Source organism: Strix aluco, chromosome 7 (genome assembly GCF_031877795.1).
Source record: "Strix aluco isolate bStrAlu1 chromosome 7, bStrAlu1.hap1, whole genome shotgun sequence".
NCBI classification, from domain to species: Eukaryota; Metazoa; Chordata; class Aves; order Strigiformes; family Strigidae; genus Strix; species Strix aluco.
This window is the reverse complement of record NC_133937.1, coordinates 15,353,585-15,372,486: the sequence shown is the minus strand read 5'-3', so window position 1 is coordinate 15,372,486 and position 18,902 is coordinate 15,353,585. Positions and strand designations below refer to the sequence as shown.

Sequence of the window (18,902 nt, the reverse complement as noted above, 5' to 3'; positions counted from 1 at the left end):
TAATTTTTTGTCCTTACGGCAAAAATTTTAGTCTCTACCTTAAGGAATTCCGGGGACTTGTAGTTGGTGTGGTTTGTTTGGATGGGGGTGTCATTGTTCCTTCATCCTGTTCACTCACAGTATCAATTACGGAATGATTGTCAGGTGTTGCAGCTCCACTGCCTTGAGGGGTAGAATGATTACTCACAGGTTCTAGGCGAGAACTAAGAGTAAAAAAAAAAAAAATAATAAAAGACTGGTGAGTTAGTGTTTCACCAATGCCAAATATTTTCCACACAAAGTTTTTAATTTGGCCGTAAATCAAGTATAAAGTAAGAAAAAAAACCTAAAACCCCAACCAGCATGCCAAATAACATATGTTCACCATAAGTCTAAGAGAAAGATAAAGATCAGTTTTGAAGTGTGATCATGCATGAAAACAGGATGGATAATTTCACTAGGTCATATGCCTTCTCTAATTAGTTTTTGGAAGCTTCAACTATAAAAAAAATTTAAAACCAATTTGAAGTACTAGAATCTCATAAGCCTAGGAAGAAGTAATTTTTGCTTTTAGTTTAATGCATCTAAGGATTATGTCCAAATAAGAGAAAATACAGTAAAGCATCAAGCATTTTTCTTTTCTTTTTGACAAGCATGTATTCACACATTACTTTTCTAAGCTAACACACTTATCAGCACAAATTTGCTGCTGTTTGCAAACGCATTACCTGTACAGAAGTTATCTACTAGCTAAATAACTGCATGGACCAGCAAGTAGCTTTTTCAAAGTCTAGCCAGCCTTACCTTGATCGTGAATGATTGCCAAGCTGATACATATGTGGGTTATACTGAGCCAGAATAGTAATCGTGTCGCACTGCTGTCCAATGATTAGTCGAGCCTGTTGCTCTGTAGCATTTCTCAAATTTATTCCGTTGAACTATGAAAAAAATGCAAAAGCCAGGATGTCAAGTTTTCAGACAGAAACTAGCAAAATCATTCTTTTAGTCTCCTGATTAATTCAATGTCTAAAAGTTGACTTATTTCCACTGGGGTAAATAGGAGAATGGAAATGCTGCTATACAATGATTCTTAGGGTTTACTCCTTGGAAGGAATCACTGTAATTTTAAAATATTTGGTAACTTGAGCATGAATTCAAAAATCTTTTCACTACTGAAAGACATATGTATGCTGAGCTGCATTATGATTTGATATCACTGATTAAATACAAGTTGGTTCAGATCACCGATCTGAAGAAATTCAGGATTTAAAGGTAAATTCAGATCCATGATCCATTTAGGCCCACTGTAGTATCATCCACACACTGTGCAACAGAAGATGCTTTAATATACACAAGCATGAACAGATCTAGCATTTACAAAATACCTCTGTACTTTACAAAATGCTCCTCCACATGTTTATTTAATACTGTAGGCAAAAACATGACTGTAGCTAATCTGAAGCCTACCCGAGTATTTTTTAAACCAGGTATCTCAGGTAAGGATATGCCACAGCAACAGCAGCATGAAACTCAGTACAAGCCAGCCGCTTGAATATTTACTCATTTTATCAGGCAGAGTATGGTGTTAGGACTATATTTCACTAGGTTTTAAGTACAGAAACTAGCTAGCTTAGGATCTAATATATTAATATAAAATTAAAATTAAATTATATCTATGTAAGATGTAATGCAGATCTGTCATCAAAAGGCATTATTTTATGATAAAGCCTGACAAAAAGTCACAACAATCACGATTACTAGAATATTACAATAGAGAGTATCCTTTGCTACATCTCACAGCACACAAGCTTTCACAAGATAGTCTTTCAGGGAAGGCAGTTATGGCTGGAGTCATATGAATTGATTTATTAAGCCACAGGAATAGTAAGCAAACAATTACCTCTAGTAACTGATCACCATACTCAAGGCCAGCTTGATGGGCAATGCTCCCACCTGTTACTTTAGAGACAAATATTCCACCATTTTCTCCGCTCACAATGGAAATCCCTAGAGGCTCAGAACCCTTCTGCACTTTAACATGACGTGGCTCTTCCATGTAGGGCCTTTTAGAGGAGATAGTTAAAACTGATTTGGACAAAATTGCACTTGAACCATCACAATGTCAAACTTACATGCAATACTTTATGTCTGTCTGAACTGTAATAATAAAATAGGTTTAAACAGTTACTTAAAAAAATTACTGCCAACTTTCTTAACTGCATTCAACATGCAACATACAGTGGCAGAAGTAAATGTAAACTGAGTACACAACTGCTCTAAAACATTATGGTAAATATGAATTATAAATAGTATGGTGGTGAAGTTGGTAGGAAAGAAGCTTCCAGATGCATATTATATAAAAGTAACTAAACCACTGTATATAATATGTCATTTACAAACCATATTCCAGAAAGGTATGTTACAAATATAAATGCTGGGAGTCTTTATTGCCAGTGAAAATAAACATCATAAATAATAAGGCGGTAAACCAAAGGACAACAATGCACAAATATCAGATTTCGTATTTGTATGGAGGGAAACATAAATTAGTAATGAAAATTAAGCAGTTGCAAACTCAAGCCATTAAGACAGCAATTTGCATGGTAGCATTACAATTACCATGCAAATTCTCCTCAGAGCAATTATCCAAACATGTAAAATAGCACAAAGTGCGCAATACTGCTTGAGAAGGACAACCTTATATCAGGCCAACCTCAAACTCCTTAGTGATGAGAACCTAGGCCTAGGAGCCACAGGGATTCTCAGAAAAGACCTATTACGGAACAGATATCTGAAAGATGTAGAAGATTTGAGAAGAAAAGAACACTTAGATAAAGACACACAGTAGTAACACACTAGTAAGCATAACAAGAGAATGGCTAATACAAAAGAAAAGCCCGATACATTCCCCTTTCCTCCCCCACATAGTTAGGATGTATCCACCTGTACAAACAGGGCTGGTCTCTTCATGGTTTGTATAAACAAAACAGTAGCCTCCTAAAAAGTGCTGGTTCATATTACTATGAACTCAGTAACGTCTACATAGCAAAAGGCATCACCTTGTTGATGATGTTGAGTTCATTCTGAATGAAGCAGTTTAGGTACCAGGTGTGGTGTATTTTTTATTTTAATAGCATTATACTACATTTGACATGCATTAATTTGAATGTTTTCTTTCCTAACGCTTCATTACATCATAAAGACATTCTCTAAATTGTGCCAACTGTTTAAACTATTTTAATTGTGCTGTTCAGAGACCAGATGAGTTAACTGGACTTCACTCACTGCTATTTATGTGAGCCAGGCTGAGGAAAGTTACTTTTGGAAAGAGTAGGATTTGGGGCTAAGGGCAGAGGACATCATTTCATAAATTATCTTATTGCCACAGTCTTTGAAGGTAACTATTTGGTAGCCTTCTGCAGCAGAGGCATAAGAGTTTGCCAGCTTATTGATGCATAAAAGATAAAAACTGTCTGCTGATATGAATGCAACTCTGGAACCCAGTAATCTTAAAACATCAACATCACTTTTAGAGGTAATGCCCTCAGAGCTTGTCTATTGATATAATGGAGTTAAGGTAGGTTTACTACTAGCAAACTTAATCTGAAGCCCACATTCTTTCTAGCATATCTTAACTAAACTCTGCTAACTCCCAGAAAACTGAAATTTATGAACAACTTTTTTTACTCATTATGAGCATGTACACCATGATATTGTATGAAGTTTCTTAATACCACAAAATTTATCATGGCATGCTACCTCATTAAAAAATAAAATTACAACTTTCTGAACTTGATTTATTGTACCCTTCTGCTTTTCCATCTACTATGTGCATTTTTAAATTTGGCTTCTTTGTTCTCGATTGGAACAAGAAAGAATCAAGCTCATACAAATTGCACAGGATCGTATCTTAGAATTCTGGTAACTACAAAATGAAAGATAACTAGTAAATGCATGTAGTAGAGAATCTATAATAAAGTAAAACAGAATTATAACATTAAAAAGGTGTCTTACTTGATAAGCAGTGTTATTAAAATCAAGTGAAGCGCACTCTTCTATAACATTCAGACTGCCTGCCAGAATCACTAAACACTGATTAGAAAAAAGTCTTAATTGATCAGATCTTTTAATTTTCATTTAAATTAAAATCAACAGAACAAACAGAAACACTGATAATTTTTTTTTCATCTGCATCATTATTATTGTTATCTGAAGAAAGGCCAAGCGAGTTACTTCTATTTTGTGGGGATCAGAAAGAATTATATGACCAAATAACCATTTAAAATGCTATCTAGGCATCTTCAAATGTTTTCTTAGGATAGACTTACATTAGCTACTTTCCTAAATTAAGAACTGTTTGTGTGTGTTAGTTTTTTGGTTTGCTTTAAAAAAATAGTAAAAAAACAAATAAAAAACCCCCCACAAACCCAAAACTCAGAATTATATTCTTTTTAGAAAGCTGATTCAGACTACAGTTTACACATATGCTCAGCAAGAGTGAAGGAGCTGGAACCTGACTGTACTTCAATCACCTATTTAACATTAACAGAAATTGATATTCCCCAGAGATCAGAACACATACCTTGTGCTCAGAGATACAAAGTTACAGGGGTGTCAAAAACCTATCTTTTTCAGCTGAACATTATACATCATTAGTCATGTGAAAGAGAAAAGAAATTCTGACTTTGAATTTGCAAGTGACAATTAGAGGAACGTTTATATGAGAACACAAATTGAACATACTGAGTACAGAAGTCACACGAAGTTAAGAAAAAATGAAAGGTCACAAAAACCTCTTTGCTTTCCCTTCTGAAGAAACACATTGTCCTTTGTACACAATACACATTCTAGAGTTACTACAACGACTTAGTCACCTATTCTTTAAACAAGACCAAAGCTTCATATAGCATTTTATTAATAACTGTTTATTACTACCAGAAAACTTAGAATACAGAATATCCTTATTACTTTATCATTCACATTTTTTTATGGTCAGTCCTTTTACATAAATCAAGCAATACAAAGGGGTCTTGAAGTCCCCATAAATGTAATCTATTCCAACACATCATAGGTCCTTTACACTGCCAGAATGGCATTCAGCTGCCTTAGTGTAAGTAAAAGCCTGATTCAGATTTGTGTTTTACTGTTCAATGCTTTGAATTCATGAAAACTTTTTCACATATTCAGTCTAGCCAGATCATGATAAAATGAAATCAGATGTCCAAGACTGATACCATAAGCAACATATTTTGAAAGCATTCATCATGAGATACAGAAACTTGTTAAAGCACAAAGCTCATGTTTTTAAGAAATCTATCATATCAGGTTCAAATTCTGCAAGTAGCTACACGTATACTTAATGTTATTTCTAGCAGCAGTCCAGGTGCAGCCAAAGGGATCAGTCACAGTAGTAAAACTGCATCTGTACATATCTTCTTGCACAGTTATGCCCTCAATTTTTCATGTTATGGAATTGAATCAAGGCACAGTGGTTAGAGTATATATTTTACAATGCTAAGGCACCTGATATTTAGCTATCAGATGTTACTAGGTCTGAATTTTATTTAGTTTTCTGGAGTACTGAACAAGCCTATTGTAAACAAGCACCTGAGGTAGTTCTGCTGAAGGGGTGTATGCCAATTTAGACTGCTCTTATTTGGTGTGGCCATTAATCTAACATGGAAGAAATAAAAACCTTATGAAATTCCTTAGTTTTCTAAACTCAAGAATCTACTCTTCAGTTTTGAAGAAAAAAATCCACACAAAGATCTCTTACATACTTTGTAAAGAAAATAAAAACATCGACTAACAGGACCTGAGATGCACCTCTGTGCCTACATATTTGTCATTTAAATTAAATGTTCACATTCCTTCAGCCCAATAAACAAATGTACAAAATTCCATCAAACACATTTGTATTGAAAACAAGTAACATGGAGACCTTACCTATCTTTTCTACGTTCTCCAACAGATACTGGGCTAATGGAAATTCTAGGTAATGTAGAAAGGGAGTTCTGAGACTGGCTGCTGGCAAAGGAAGATGTTTCCAAGTTAAGAGGTGACTGTGGAGGAGTTATCAAGCTGGGACTGCTACATTCAGAGTGTGACAACGAGCCTGTGGAAAATCAACAGTTGAGTTTTAGTATCCTGCCTCTGTCATCATGTGGAGATCTACAGAGACGCAGTAGAAGACACCATACACATTTGAGACAAGAAAGAGGACCGACTGTTCACTAACACTCTATTAACAAGACCAGGTAACTAATTTCAGATGGTGCAAACTTACTGTCCTTAATGACTATATGCCAAATCTGTCCTCTGTAAGTGTGCATACAACTACTGCCATTCTCAACGAGAGGAGGTTATAGACAAGCTATACCATATGCATGGCTAAAAACACTTAGCAATGCAAAGTTAAAGAAAAAATAATAAAAACCAGGAAAGGAAAAGAAAAACTAAATATATAGGTTTATTTTCAAATAAAATATTTATGTACAGCCCTTTCCTTTGGGTAGGAGATACATTATGAAACACCTGAAAACACCAAAAAAAACCCAGCATGAATCATACACAGAGACAGGAAAGCTCTGCAATTTCAAACAAGCTTGACATGACTTTGTTTGTTTCTTTTCCCTAGTTGTACCCTCCCTGAGTAATTCACTGGACAAGTGCCCTGACAGAAATATTCCGTTTTCTTCCTCTGAAAAAGCTACAGAAAATAGATCTCAAATTACTAATTACAAATGAAAGCCTTCTGTAAGAACTGTATTTGCCCCATTAGGAAAACTGCTGCATACAATCCATTAAGGCTACAGAACATTTGGCCAGTGATGGCAGCAAACAGTTGCTGTTTACTGTCATGAAATTCCAAATTCTACAGCTCTCCAGCACTCCAAATGGTATTTGTATCATGTCTTTGAATATCCTCCACCAACCAATTTTAGAGTGAAATACTAAAATATTTACACTGCACTTCAAAATATAATTTAAAATTAGTAATACAATAATATGCAAAATAATATACTTAAAGAATCAAAAAATAATGCAGGTCATCTCACTTAAAACTTTTAAGGCATCATTCTAGAAAACTACAACTGTAAAACATACAGCAATGCTTATTCCTACTTTTTTTGTGCATTTCTTTCTTAGCATGCCACGTCCTTGAGTCAACTAACAGAAAAATCAACTGCCATTAGAAAGTTTCTTTTTTTTTTTTTTACCTTTCTGTAGCAAAATGCAGATTTTGTAACTTTAATAAAACTGTCATATTTAGCTTTTAGTGCAACCTGATTTAACAACTGCAAAGGCTTCAGATTGGTAATACTGAAAATAGTACGACCAAGATTACTTATGAAATAGTTCACCTCTGTCAGAGCCCATCATGGACCTTGGATATCTTGGTGTTAAAGGGATCTTAATTCGTTCTGTTCTGTATTGCAAGTTACTTGAAGAACCTATTTTTACAACAAGAAAACATTATGACAAAAGTTAAAGCAACTACATTGAACAAAAAAGTACGCTGAGATTCTACTTCTTCAATGAGTATTCAAATGGCCTCTGGTCATTGGTCATTGCTACAAAGCATGCATTTGCTTTGATATTACTAAGATAGGCATAAACAATCTTACAAGTCAATCAAGTAAACATAAAAGTTTAATTTATCTTCCAACAATACAATTTACATTAGGCCATTAGTCATCCTTGATCTTTAGGTCTGGAGGTTCTCTCCTTTTCTTCTCTACACCTCACTGAACCTCAGAAATACTTTGGCTGGGCCTCCCATCTCAATAAGGGTACTTTCAAACAGTAACAGGCACGGAAAGAAGAATCACTCACACACACACACACAGAGCATTTTAAAGAGACTGTAAAGAATGAATTAAACACAGCTACTTCCAGAAAACACCTTTAGTCATAAAACCACAAAAAATGAAGCACAGAACACAGGGAGCCTTGAGGCTTCACTAGCTATGACAATACCATAATGCATGTACTTAAGGAATTTTCCATTTGCTCTTTGTCTCCAACATAAAGGAGTCCCACAGGAAATAAATCAGAAAAGCTAGTTACCAAGTCTTGCACTGGATGGTAATGAATTTGAGCCATGAGATGCTCTTGAACGTGTATTTTCAGAGTAGTCATTGGAGTGTTTATGACTTAGGTCCAAACTCAGGCGACCTTGATGCTGGGAACTACATCCAAAAAAAAGGAGAATAGGGCAACATTTAGAACTGGGCAAAGCACCTCAGCAAATAGCAAACTGGCCAACAAAAAAGTTTTGGTTATCCATGAGTTACTGAATAAAATTAATGGTCCTCTCCTTCCCACTTCCAAATTGTCCCATCATTTTCTGAATTAAGAGAAGTCAAAAGGAAAAATATCCTAGAGTGCTACAAAAAAAGGGGAAGGCTTTACTTGTTTTGGCAAAAACAAGAAAAAAATTAGAAACATTAGAAACATTAGAAATTAATTCATTAAAAAAATAAATTTCTTTGTCAATATCAGCCAGTGGAGTAGAGGGAAACCTAATCCATCAGTTAAGAAAAGACATGAAAGCAAGAGGCACATAACTTCTACACAATAATGGTTTTGAGAACCCTGGATCAAAATAACACACAACAGTAGCTTGTTTCACTCTGCACTGTATAGGACAACTACTAGAAGCAATTTCATCATAATGAAAACAAAAACATAAGGAGATATAAATTTCAAAACACCTGGGATGCAGATGCTGATGGCATATTTGGCTGGCAACTGATGGGCAATTGCTGGTGTGAACTCTATGGCTCCAGGCAGTATAGACTGGATTTCTCATGATAGCAGTTACTGCAGGGCACGGTGCTAAGCTTCTTGGTACTGTCCCTGCTTAAGATTATAAAAACATATTCTTACCAGCATTAGCATAGAAACTACAGATTTAAAATATATTTAAATAATTATATAATTATGTATTATGACATTTGCATGTATGAGTATGTATCTATAAATAAAAATTATTAGCATCAGACAAATACATTAAGCATCATGTGACACCTTTTAAGTAGTACATGCATATTTTAAATCTGGTTTATAATAAAGTGGATCATATCACCAAAAATGTAGTCATTCACAGTGTACCATTTTAATATGTACGGATAACAACACGATTTTCTCTGTTTTCAAGTATTAAACTTTTTTATAAAGCAACAAAAATTCTGCATTTCTCTCTGAATAGTCATCTGGCAGGAATGCAAGTTTTTATTTGGTACTTGAACTGACTGCAGCTGATTCTTGTTCCTCTTCTGTTGTCTCAAAGACTTCCACTTCTAGTGTGTCCTATGACCTTAAATTACAGTATTTCAATTTTTATTTATGAAACTTATTACTCAAGCTGTTCTTTTAAGTTCACTCCTCCTTCAGTACTCAACCAAAGCCTATCTTACCAATTTCCTCTTAAATGAGTTGGCAGCACAGATTACAGTAGCAAAAACTTGTTCCCATTTCAAGACATATAATCGTATTTTCTAACGTAGGGTTGAAGTGGCTGGGTTACTATGCAAAGGTATCATAAGATAAAACTTCTAATGAGAAATAATACCTTCTAATACTTTTTCTACTATTATTAAAAGAGAAAGAAAGAGAAAGAAAAGAGTAAAAGAAATCAAACAAGAGCAAAAGCTTCTTTGATCTGAGATACTCTTGAGCACGTCTACATTCTGAAAATTGATTGGGACAACCAGGTTTGAAGCTATCCATTGTTCCAGATACACAAGTCATTACCTCCTTCACGGTCTCCAGTAAAAATAAAGTCTTTCATTGCTTCTAGAATGTGCAGGATTTTGGGGCTTTCCAAAGACTTGGGGGTAAAGTCATAAAAAAATCAATATTGTCTTGATTTGAAAATCAAGTTTCATATGCAACTGCTGAAAGTATCTACACTAAAGACCAAACAACAAGTTTACCAAATGCTTCTTGACTAGTTCAAAGCAACTAGGCATACGATACCCTAATTAGCTCCTGAAGCACTCCATTTAGTCAGCGCCCATATAAAACTTCCTAACATGAATTTCAATACCAACAACTGTTTGATCAACTGGGACAATATGCTAGCTGTTTTCTGTTCTACCTGATTATATTGTTTTCTGTGTGAGCTGCTTCTGAGTTCCCTCCTTGGCAGCTTAGTATCTCAAACACATTGGAATTTAATCTTTAATTCAGATTAAGATCACAACCAGTTTGGGCACTCAACTTGAGATACTCCAAGTATTTGATTTTCAATAGGTAGAACTTAATATGTTGCACTTTCTGAACATCCAATCTTTTTCCTTGGAAGTATTTCAGAAGTTAAGCAGCTAAAGCTTGGGACACCTCCATTTACTGTTTGCTTTCAAAAATACTGGAAATCTTATTTGTCTCCCTAACAGATAGACTACACCTTGTTCACCATTAATGTATTCTAAACTCCTCTGCACAGAAACTGATGAAACACAAATTCTTCAAACAGGAGTTGCTCAGTTTTCTTAACAGTTCTTAAACAGGTTTCACTTCTTTACAGTCCAAAGCTGAGCAGACCATGTTCAGATTACAACAGACCATGGAAATATGTTTTGTGAGTCATGTTTGTTCTGTGCTTCTCATGACTAATCCCCAATATTGTCCAACATGGACAAATTCCTTGAGGTATTCCTAGAAAGTAACTACAAGTTCTGCCACTCACCTGCTGACATGCTGCCAGCATATAAGGCGGCAGTCACAAAGCCATCACTGTGCCTAGCAGACCGTTTTGGTGAATATGGTGCCCATTCCTGTAGCTCTGGAGACAGATGCTCCTCGCTAGCTGGAGCAAACTTCTGCACCTACAAAAACACAGAAGTTTGATTATAGGAAGCTGAAGATTCAGAAGGAAAAAAAATGGAATAGCTAAGATTTGTAGGCAGTAAGCATCTTCAAACTTTCTAGTATCTGTTCAAGAATGTGCTCAACATCACAGTGCTTGTTACACCTTTATGTTTCACCGATTCACTTCTACCGCTTCCTCCTCCATCCTGCTCCGCTATTACTTTTTATTATTATGTAATCTTTTTAGGCCAATGTTTGCAACTTAACTGATATACTTTCCTTCACAATAAAACACCCACCATTTAGTTAACATTTCTCCTTCAAAATACTGCTTTCACAGGACATTTCAACTTTCATTTCAGTCACTATCACAAGTGTTTCCTAAAGAAGACCTGGCTAACAAGACAAAGTGTTTTTCTCTAAGACTGTATTTTCAGATACATGTGGAACAACCTTTCCAACAGAGCAATTCAGGTTTTGGAACCATCACAACTCCTATTCTGTACATAATGAGTAGACACTGGTGAATTAAGAAACATAAGAAGAGCTCAGATACTAACAGTGATGCTAGAGAACTGCAAGTTCAGGGCTTAGCAAGCAGAGTTTACACATTCAAAATGTACAACACAAACCATGAGACTGAAGTAGGTAATAAGTGAAAAATAATTACTGAAAAGGTACTTACACTTTTTATGATAGCAGTATTTTAATTAAATTAAGAGTTACTGAGAGCACAAAGACTCTAAAATGCAGAGGTAGCTTCTTAGAACCAATATTTGATCACTACCATGGGTGCAATTGTACCACCTACTACTCACAGATTGAAGTTCTCTTGAATTTATCAACTCAAAGTACACAAACTTAACTGTATATACACAACTAAGGAAACTGATAGCACCCAATATGGCTACAAATTCAACTACACTTCATGTTCTATATACATATTTTTGATATTATAAACCTTACTTCAGGAATTAATACATGCAGACTGGACACTACTGTCACACAACCTGATATAGTTGAAATGCACAAAGATGATTCCACCAGAGAGAAATTTTGAGGCACAATATCACTTCTGCTCTTCAGTCAATAACTTTAGAGTTACAGAGCTCTGCCTATTTTCTGGAAGGATGGGGGAGAAATTAATTGGGGGGGGGGGGGGGGGGAAGATTCACAGAACCTAGTCCTAATTTAACCCTCAAATGTAAATTAACTAATACATCAAGTAACCTTAAAAAACAAAAATTATGATTTTATAATTCTATTATACAATTTTCTTCTTTACCTCAAACCACAACCTACATATCTGCATTATCACTTGGGCAGCATGTAGAACCAACCGTAATGTGTCCTTGCCTATCCTTTCTGTTCTCTTAAATAGTAAGTGACATAAAGACCCCCTCTGTTCCAGCTAACGAACTTCTTACATGTAAGTCCCTACCTACATGTGTCCTTGTTACAGTTGGAAACTCTTCACTCACCGTATAAATATTACCACAATTATAACCAGGACAGTATATATGCTCATGACAATGCACTATAATGAAGCATGGGACTATCAGTACTAATGGATCAACTTGGTATTCCATGTAAAGCAAACATCCCATATTCAAGTGCGTTCAATAGCTTGACATTGTTTTTTTTATTATACACGTGCCAAAAGATGACATTAGAATATGCCTTTCTTTGCTTCTTGCGGTGCAGTTCTTGATGAAAAACTGTGACCTTTCTCTTAGCCATACTGGTCTTCAGATCTGTGCAGAATAAATCTGCTGATTTCAGCTACAAAACTAAAACCTTATGCTTTTCTGTCATTTTCTGTGTGGGTTTTGGTTAGGATAATTTTCTTCATAGTACCTAGTATGGGGCAATGTTTTGGATTTGTACAGGAAACAGTGTCAATAATACAGGATGATTTCGTTACTGCTGAGCAGAGCTTACACAGCTCAATGCCTTTTCTGCCTCTCACCCCAGCCCACCAGCGAGGAGACTGGGGGTGCACAAGAAGCTGGGAGGGGACACAGCCAGGACAGCTGACACCAACTGAGCACAGGGATATCCTGGACCAGATGGCGTCATGCTCAGCAGATAAAGCTGGGGGGAAGTTTGGCTGGGGGCTGCTGCTCAGGGACTGACTGGGCATCAGTCGGTTGGTGGTGAACAGTTGTTTTCATTTTCATCACCTGTCTTTCTTGGGTTTTATTTCTCTCTGTTATTTTGCTTGTCATTACAATTTATTATTTTCATTATTAAACTGTTTTTAACTCAACCCACAAGTTTTCTCACTTCCACCATTCCAATTCTCTTCCCTCACCCCGCTGTGGGGAGTGAGCAAGAGCTTGTGTAGTGCTTAGTTAGTGGCTGGGGTTAAACCACAACAATAATACAGAATTTACTGGACACTTCTATAAAAAAAAGCTTAAAGCTCTCCGTAACTATTTTTCCCAAATAATTTTAGGGAAAGCGGAAGGAATACAATGGAAGCAGCCAAAAAAAGACAAACAAAATTGCCAGTTGTTCTCTTATACCAGTATTTTTGCAGAATATGGCTCTAAACCTTGTACTCCTTCTAATTCAGCTCTACTGTCTGTATTGCTTCTAAACTCCATAAAGATGGTGGGATTATCTAGATATAAACAAGTATGGACAAAGAATATGATATTCTAAGTCATTATGATATGATTATATACAGGCAAAAATAACACTTTTTGAAACTTCAGATTTTAATTGGGGAAAAAAAAATAATTGCATCTGCCACCTGAGCAAGTCTGAGGCAGTGGACCTGAAACCACATTACTGATTATGTCACTTTATATAATGCAGTCATCTAAATAGGTTCTTCTTCCTAGACAGCATAAAATTTTTCTTCCACCTACTCTGGTAAGACATTACCCACAATCTCCAAAGCAGGATTGTTTATTCTAACAAATTATACTCTCATTTTGAATGGTATTATTAAACCGTATTCTCATAAACGGTCCATCTTTACAGCATAATGTGCCTAACACCCTACGAATTTCAAATTATATTTACAAAATTATTTAGACACATAGAAAGACTTACAAAAAAACAACACTGCGAATGGTATACATTTTTCCATTAATTTGTAGTGAGCTGGGCAATCAATCTGACTTCTGTAAAACTTAGAAGGCCTTATTTTCAGCTTTTCTAAAGCTGCCCCTCTGCTTTTTTATTTAATTTTTTTTTCAGGTTGTCAAAAGCAGACAAGAAAGAGCCCAGATCTTCCAACAAGCAGCATTAAAACCCAAGATGTGGCTGCTAAGCAGAACTCTATCATTCTGTTTGTCAGCCCCCACTGTCTGCTAAATACCGCAACTCCATTAACTAGTTTTCTATTCTGAGATACTGCAAAGTTCCAGCTGAGTCTGGGGTAGCTTCTCAGGGGACCTGGATTTTGAAAACGGGCTGTGCTTCTCCTGTTATGATATGTAACTGGGCACCCAAAACCACTTTTAAAATACACCAAGTTTTCTAGTTTTGTGCTTCAATATACCAAGCTTCTACCTGAAGCGCAGGATTAGGAATGGGCATAGGAGTCATTTTATGCCTCAGAGCAGGAGCTGATTTTGGCCTCGGTCTTTTAATCTCTGGCTCTTCAACTCTTTGAAAGCCAATGTCCTCTTCACAGGATTTCCTTGAAGAGAGATGAGTGCAGTCAATTCCCTCCTCCCGATAATAATGCCCAGCATTCCTGCTGCGCCCCTTGAGAGTAGCAGAGTCCTGCTTAAGTGCCAAGGAAACTGGAGCTTGTGCAGTGGCTGGGCTGGTGGGTGGTGATCCAGTTGTTACGGTAGACTCTGATGCAGAGCTTGCCTGCTGTTTATGTTTAAATTTGATAGAGTCACTTCTCTTAGGAGGAGTTGGAGGAGTTGAAGCCACTTCAGCTTTTGATGGTTGAGGTGAATGGCCTGTCACCTGATTAGGGGAAAGGTACTCCAGTTTGGGAGGAGTTGGTGGTCTTTTGAAAGTATCAGGGTCAAAGATAGATTTCCTTTGTTTTGGCTTTTTGTACACAGAGAACTTTTCTGTTTCTGTTGCTGAGATATTAACCATAACTTTTGGCCAGGTACCACCACTATGCTTAGTTCCATGTCCTTTATCAAATGTGGTCTCAACCATCATACAGTCAGCTCCTGTAGGCTCATAAGGCAGCCTCCTGTTGTCCAAGTCAACAGCTCCATAGCCTTGGTCCCCATATGTCTCTGGGCTGAAAGAGCTGAGACTGTGTTCTGAATTACTGTGGCAACTGTGCACTGTGTTCCTATGAGAGTCTACTCGTAACGTGCTATTAGGAAAAGGTTTGTGATTGCAAAATGAACCGCTGCCCTGATCACTCTGGTCCTTCTTGCCATCCATGATGTCTGGATTGAAAATGTCAGTCTGGGTTGAGCTGTTGAGTTTCAGATTTCTTTTATTTTGGGCTTGTATCTCTGATGCATGAACCCTACAGTTTGATATTTTTTCTGAATCCTTCAGATTTTCAAATATATTTTGACCACTCCAAGATGAACTCTGAGGAAAAACCTAAAACAAAAACCACACATGATCACCTTATTATTATGGCTGATTTCTGTTTAGTATGAGGCATATTCTAGCCTCCTTGATTTACCTGTCCCTGAATATACACCAAGACATGTATGGATACAGTTGGGAAAGGTTTAATAAAATCTTACAGATTCAAAGCACGGAACATCAGATAAAACAAAGCTAGAAGTTTTTTGAAATTTTCAGAACAATTCCAGAACAGCAACTCCATATAGTGGCAGAAGCACTGAACTGACTGAGAAGTGACCTGCATTCTACTTCTACCTCTGTTAAATGATGCTAGTAAGTCATCTTTCACTGTCCATTTCCCCTCAAACATTTCATCTTTTTACTTTCTTAAAACCTCAAGCTCTCTGGAGCTGGAATTATCACTCACAAAGCCCATGTGACAGTCCCAGCATAATGGGATTCTAAACTCAATACGCAAAACAGAATAATATTTTTATAGCAATGAGCCTGAAAAAGAAAGCCTTGTACTACCTCAGGATAGCCAGAGTCCAGTTTTCTGACAACTCCTTCCTGACTAAAAGCAAACCTTTCTGTCATCAAAAGGCAGTTTATTGTTCATGTACAAAACTGCTGCAGCTCTGAAGTGGAAACCAAGAAGAAAGAAACAATTGTGCTAGGAGTCATTTCATGAGACTAGCAAACAAATGGGAAAGTAGTAAGAACAATAAATAAGTTTTATTTCCTACCAGATGCCACCATAGTCTTACATTGGAAATAACTGTAGAGTGAGCGAACCACCAGTGAAATGCATCCAGATGGTCTTATTTTTAGCATAGATTGTCCCATGAAGATATATTCATTTTTTCATATATTCTTCCCTGAACAACTAAAATAATTCTGTATAAGTTCAAGAAAATTCTGCAAATTTAGCTTCTCCTACTCACCTTCATCAGTGACAGGGTAAGGGAATCTCTACAGTTACGTAGCAAAGCTTCACATTCAGTAAGCGACTTATTATCTAGTGCAATGCCATTGATCTACACAGAAAAAAACACAACAGACATCTCTAAATCAAAGGTAGCAGGTGTGGAGCATCTTAAGGTAGCATCTCTGAGACAGGGAAAACACTAGTTTTATATGTATACGTGACTGAAGCCTGTTTGACCTTGTCTGTTTTTTTCCATTCCCCACTGAAAAACCAAGCCTCCTTCCTACAATTTTGCTATTCCTCCTAGAGATACAGTGTAACAACACTTGTTTCACTACATTAGCCTCTCTGCATTTGTACGTCAACAGTAACCACCTTCTGTTTCACAGGAGTTCAATAAATCAGACAGGTCGTTTAAGGCTGCAAACACCCACAGGGAAAAATTCCATCCCCCCCAGAAGGATGACATTTGTGATATTGTAATTTAAGAGACAAGAAACCTTTCATCCAACCAAGAGATGTCTTTTGGAACTGACCTTTCACATTCAGTATAAAAAAAAAAAAAACAAGTATCATTACATATAAGCCAAATGTGAAGAATAAGTCACTGTCTCTGTCAAAAATTCTCATCAGATCTAAACATAGCAAACAACCTGCACATTATATTAATCACTCAGCCTACAAGCACATTAATTTATAATAAATATTTAGTGAATATACAAAAAGGGCATAATACAGTGAAAGGAAAACAATGGAAAGTTTGGGATCATAAAGAGTAGCATCAATGGTAACACAAATAAATAAAAAAAAGGAGAATGCATTCTTAAGACTTACAGCAATTATTCTGTCTCCCACAGTAAGGGAACCCTCTTTGGCAGCTGGGCTTCCAGGCACAACAGCAGCAACAAATACTCCATTTTCTAGACTGACTCCACTATCTGAAATTCACACACACATAAAAAAAATTAATTTACTCCTGCAAGTCAAATACCTTGCGCAAACAGCATCTCTGACCTGCAGGCATGAGAAATCAATGTAACTACCAAACTGAACTGAAATTTCTGAAAACCCTTTTAAAGAAATAAGAACATGGGGGCGGGGGTAAAATAGATATTTTAGATATCCCAAAATTTAATATAATCATACAAAGCTGGGGTGACTGATGAGTTTAACAGTATTGTTTATAGACTCCCAGTAACACTCCAGACAGGCAGCTAACTAGAATTAAGTATTAAAAGAAAACAAGCAACCTAAAACCCACCCAAGAACAAAACAAAGAAAACCTGTATTTACAGAATAAAGTTATCAGCAGTATTAGCAGTTCTTAGTTTGTTAAAAACAATTAATGAAAATCCCTAAGTAACAGTTTAAGTCGGATTCAAGCAGAGGCCCAGAACATGTACTTTCATATCAAGCCATTTTTGGCTGAACAAACATGTACCATTTATATAATCCTTTATAGCCATTACCTTTATGTCCAGAAACATTGATGTGAAGAGGTGTTATCACTCGCCCACCTAAGGACTTTCTTCTTCGAACCACCATATTAATAACACCTCCTCCATTTAGAACAGCTTTTATAACTTGCTTTTTATCCTTATTAGTCAGATCCACATCATTTATCTTCAGCAACCAATCATTCACTCTGATAGATAAACAGAAATTAGCAGGTCAGTGATATAAACATACTTCACCGGACACAGCACATGAGTGACATTCAGGAAAAGGGATGCAAAAGAGCTGATCTCATATGCTAATCTTGATTATCTTGAGTTCTCCATTCCTGAAAAATCATTTAATAGCAGCTAAAAGAAAACCAGGACTTCCAGTCTGCACTTCACTAGCAAAAGTATATCCTCAAGTCACTAATAACTACTCCTTATTTAAAAGCAACTCTTTGGACAGAGGAGAGTTATTAAAAACCTCCTATCAACACTAAGAACAGGAGCTGGTTTCAAATTATCCCTTGCTCTACTCTCCTTTCCCCTTGCTCTCCGCCGATAGCTCACCATGTCTTTCCCAAAATTTAAAGAAATAGATCAAAGTTTGGGGAGATAATAAACAGACTAGGTGATACACAGAGAAACAAAAGAACATTTTAAATCCTGTGAGTTTTAAGAGATGAGTCAAACAGTGTTTAATGGGAAAAACTGAAGACAATTTACAATATGCTCATATTTAGTTTATTATGATCAGCAAAAGACAAGTATCTTCCAAAGTCAAACCCTACCTTAATCGACCATCAGCGATACTTCCTTTGTCGACTTTGGTAACAAAGATCCCACAATCTCCAGGGAGGTATGGTTCATTCACACCTTCTGCCACATCAAAACCAAGTGCTTTCAAGTCCATATCGTCCTAATAAATATTAACAAGTGACTTAACTGCACTGGCAACCATTGTGCTGCTATCTAGCAAGAAGCATTACTGCACATTTGTACTACACACTTACATTTACAGGGTACCTGTTCTAGGCAAGTTTTTATATTTTGTACTTCAATATATAACCTCCCAATTCCATTAGTTATTAGGCATCCTCTGGCATTAGAGCAATCCTTCTCTCTCAGATTAAGGCTGAAATAATGCAGAAGTGGAACTTCACCAAAGAGGAATATGAAAGCAGAAGACCATGTGATAAAGCACATTCAGACACATATAACCT

The 18,902-nt window shown here is 36.4% G+C and overlaps 1 protein-coding gene across 4 annotated transcripts in view; it reads right to left on the bottom strand.

Annotated features, from left to right (window-relative positions):
- DLG5 (discs large MAGUK scaffold protein 5) overlaps positions 1-18,902 on the bottom strand; it is a 109,550-nt gene that overhangs the window by 11,646 nt on the left and 79,002 nt on the right. Inside the window, exons 12-25 of one of the 4 annotated variants that reach the window (XM_074830551.1) lie at positions 18,471-18,598; positions 17,710-17,885; positions 17,075-17,178; positions 16,257-16,349; positions 14,323-15,342; positions 10,676-10,814; positions 8,697-8,844; positions 8,050-8,171; positions 7,344-7,433; positions 5,926-6,094; positions 2,693-2,770; positions 1,880-2,042; positions 784-917; positions 39-203 (exon numbers count right to left, since the gene is read on the bottom strand). In XM_074830551.1, the coding sequence (XP_074686652.1) occupies positions 39-203; positions 784-917; positions 1,880-2,042; positions 2,693-2,770; positions 5,926-6,094; positions 7,344-7,433; positions 8,050-8,171; positions 8,697-8,844; positions 10,676-10,814; positions 14,323-15,342; positions 16,257-16,349; positions 17,075-17,178; positions 17,710-17,885; positions 18,471-18,598 (2,729 nt within the window). The remainder of the gene's footprint in view (positions 1-38; positions 204-783; positions 918-1,879; positions 2,043-2,692; positions 2,771-5,925; positions 6,095-7,343; positions 7,434-8,049; positions 8,172-8,696; positions 8,845-10,675; positions 10,815-14,322; positions 15,343-16,256; positions 16,350-17,074; positions 17,179-17,709; positions 17,886-18,470; positions 18,599-18,902) is intronic. The other 3 variants (XM_074830552.1, XM_074830553.1, XM_074830554.1) reach the window with 3 other exon arrangements.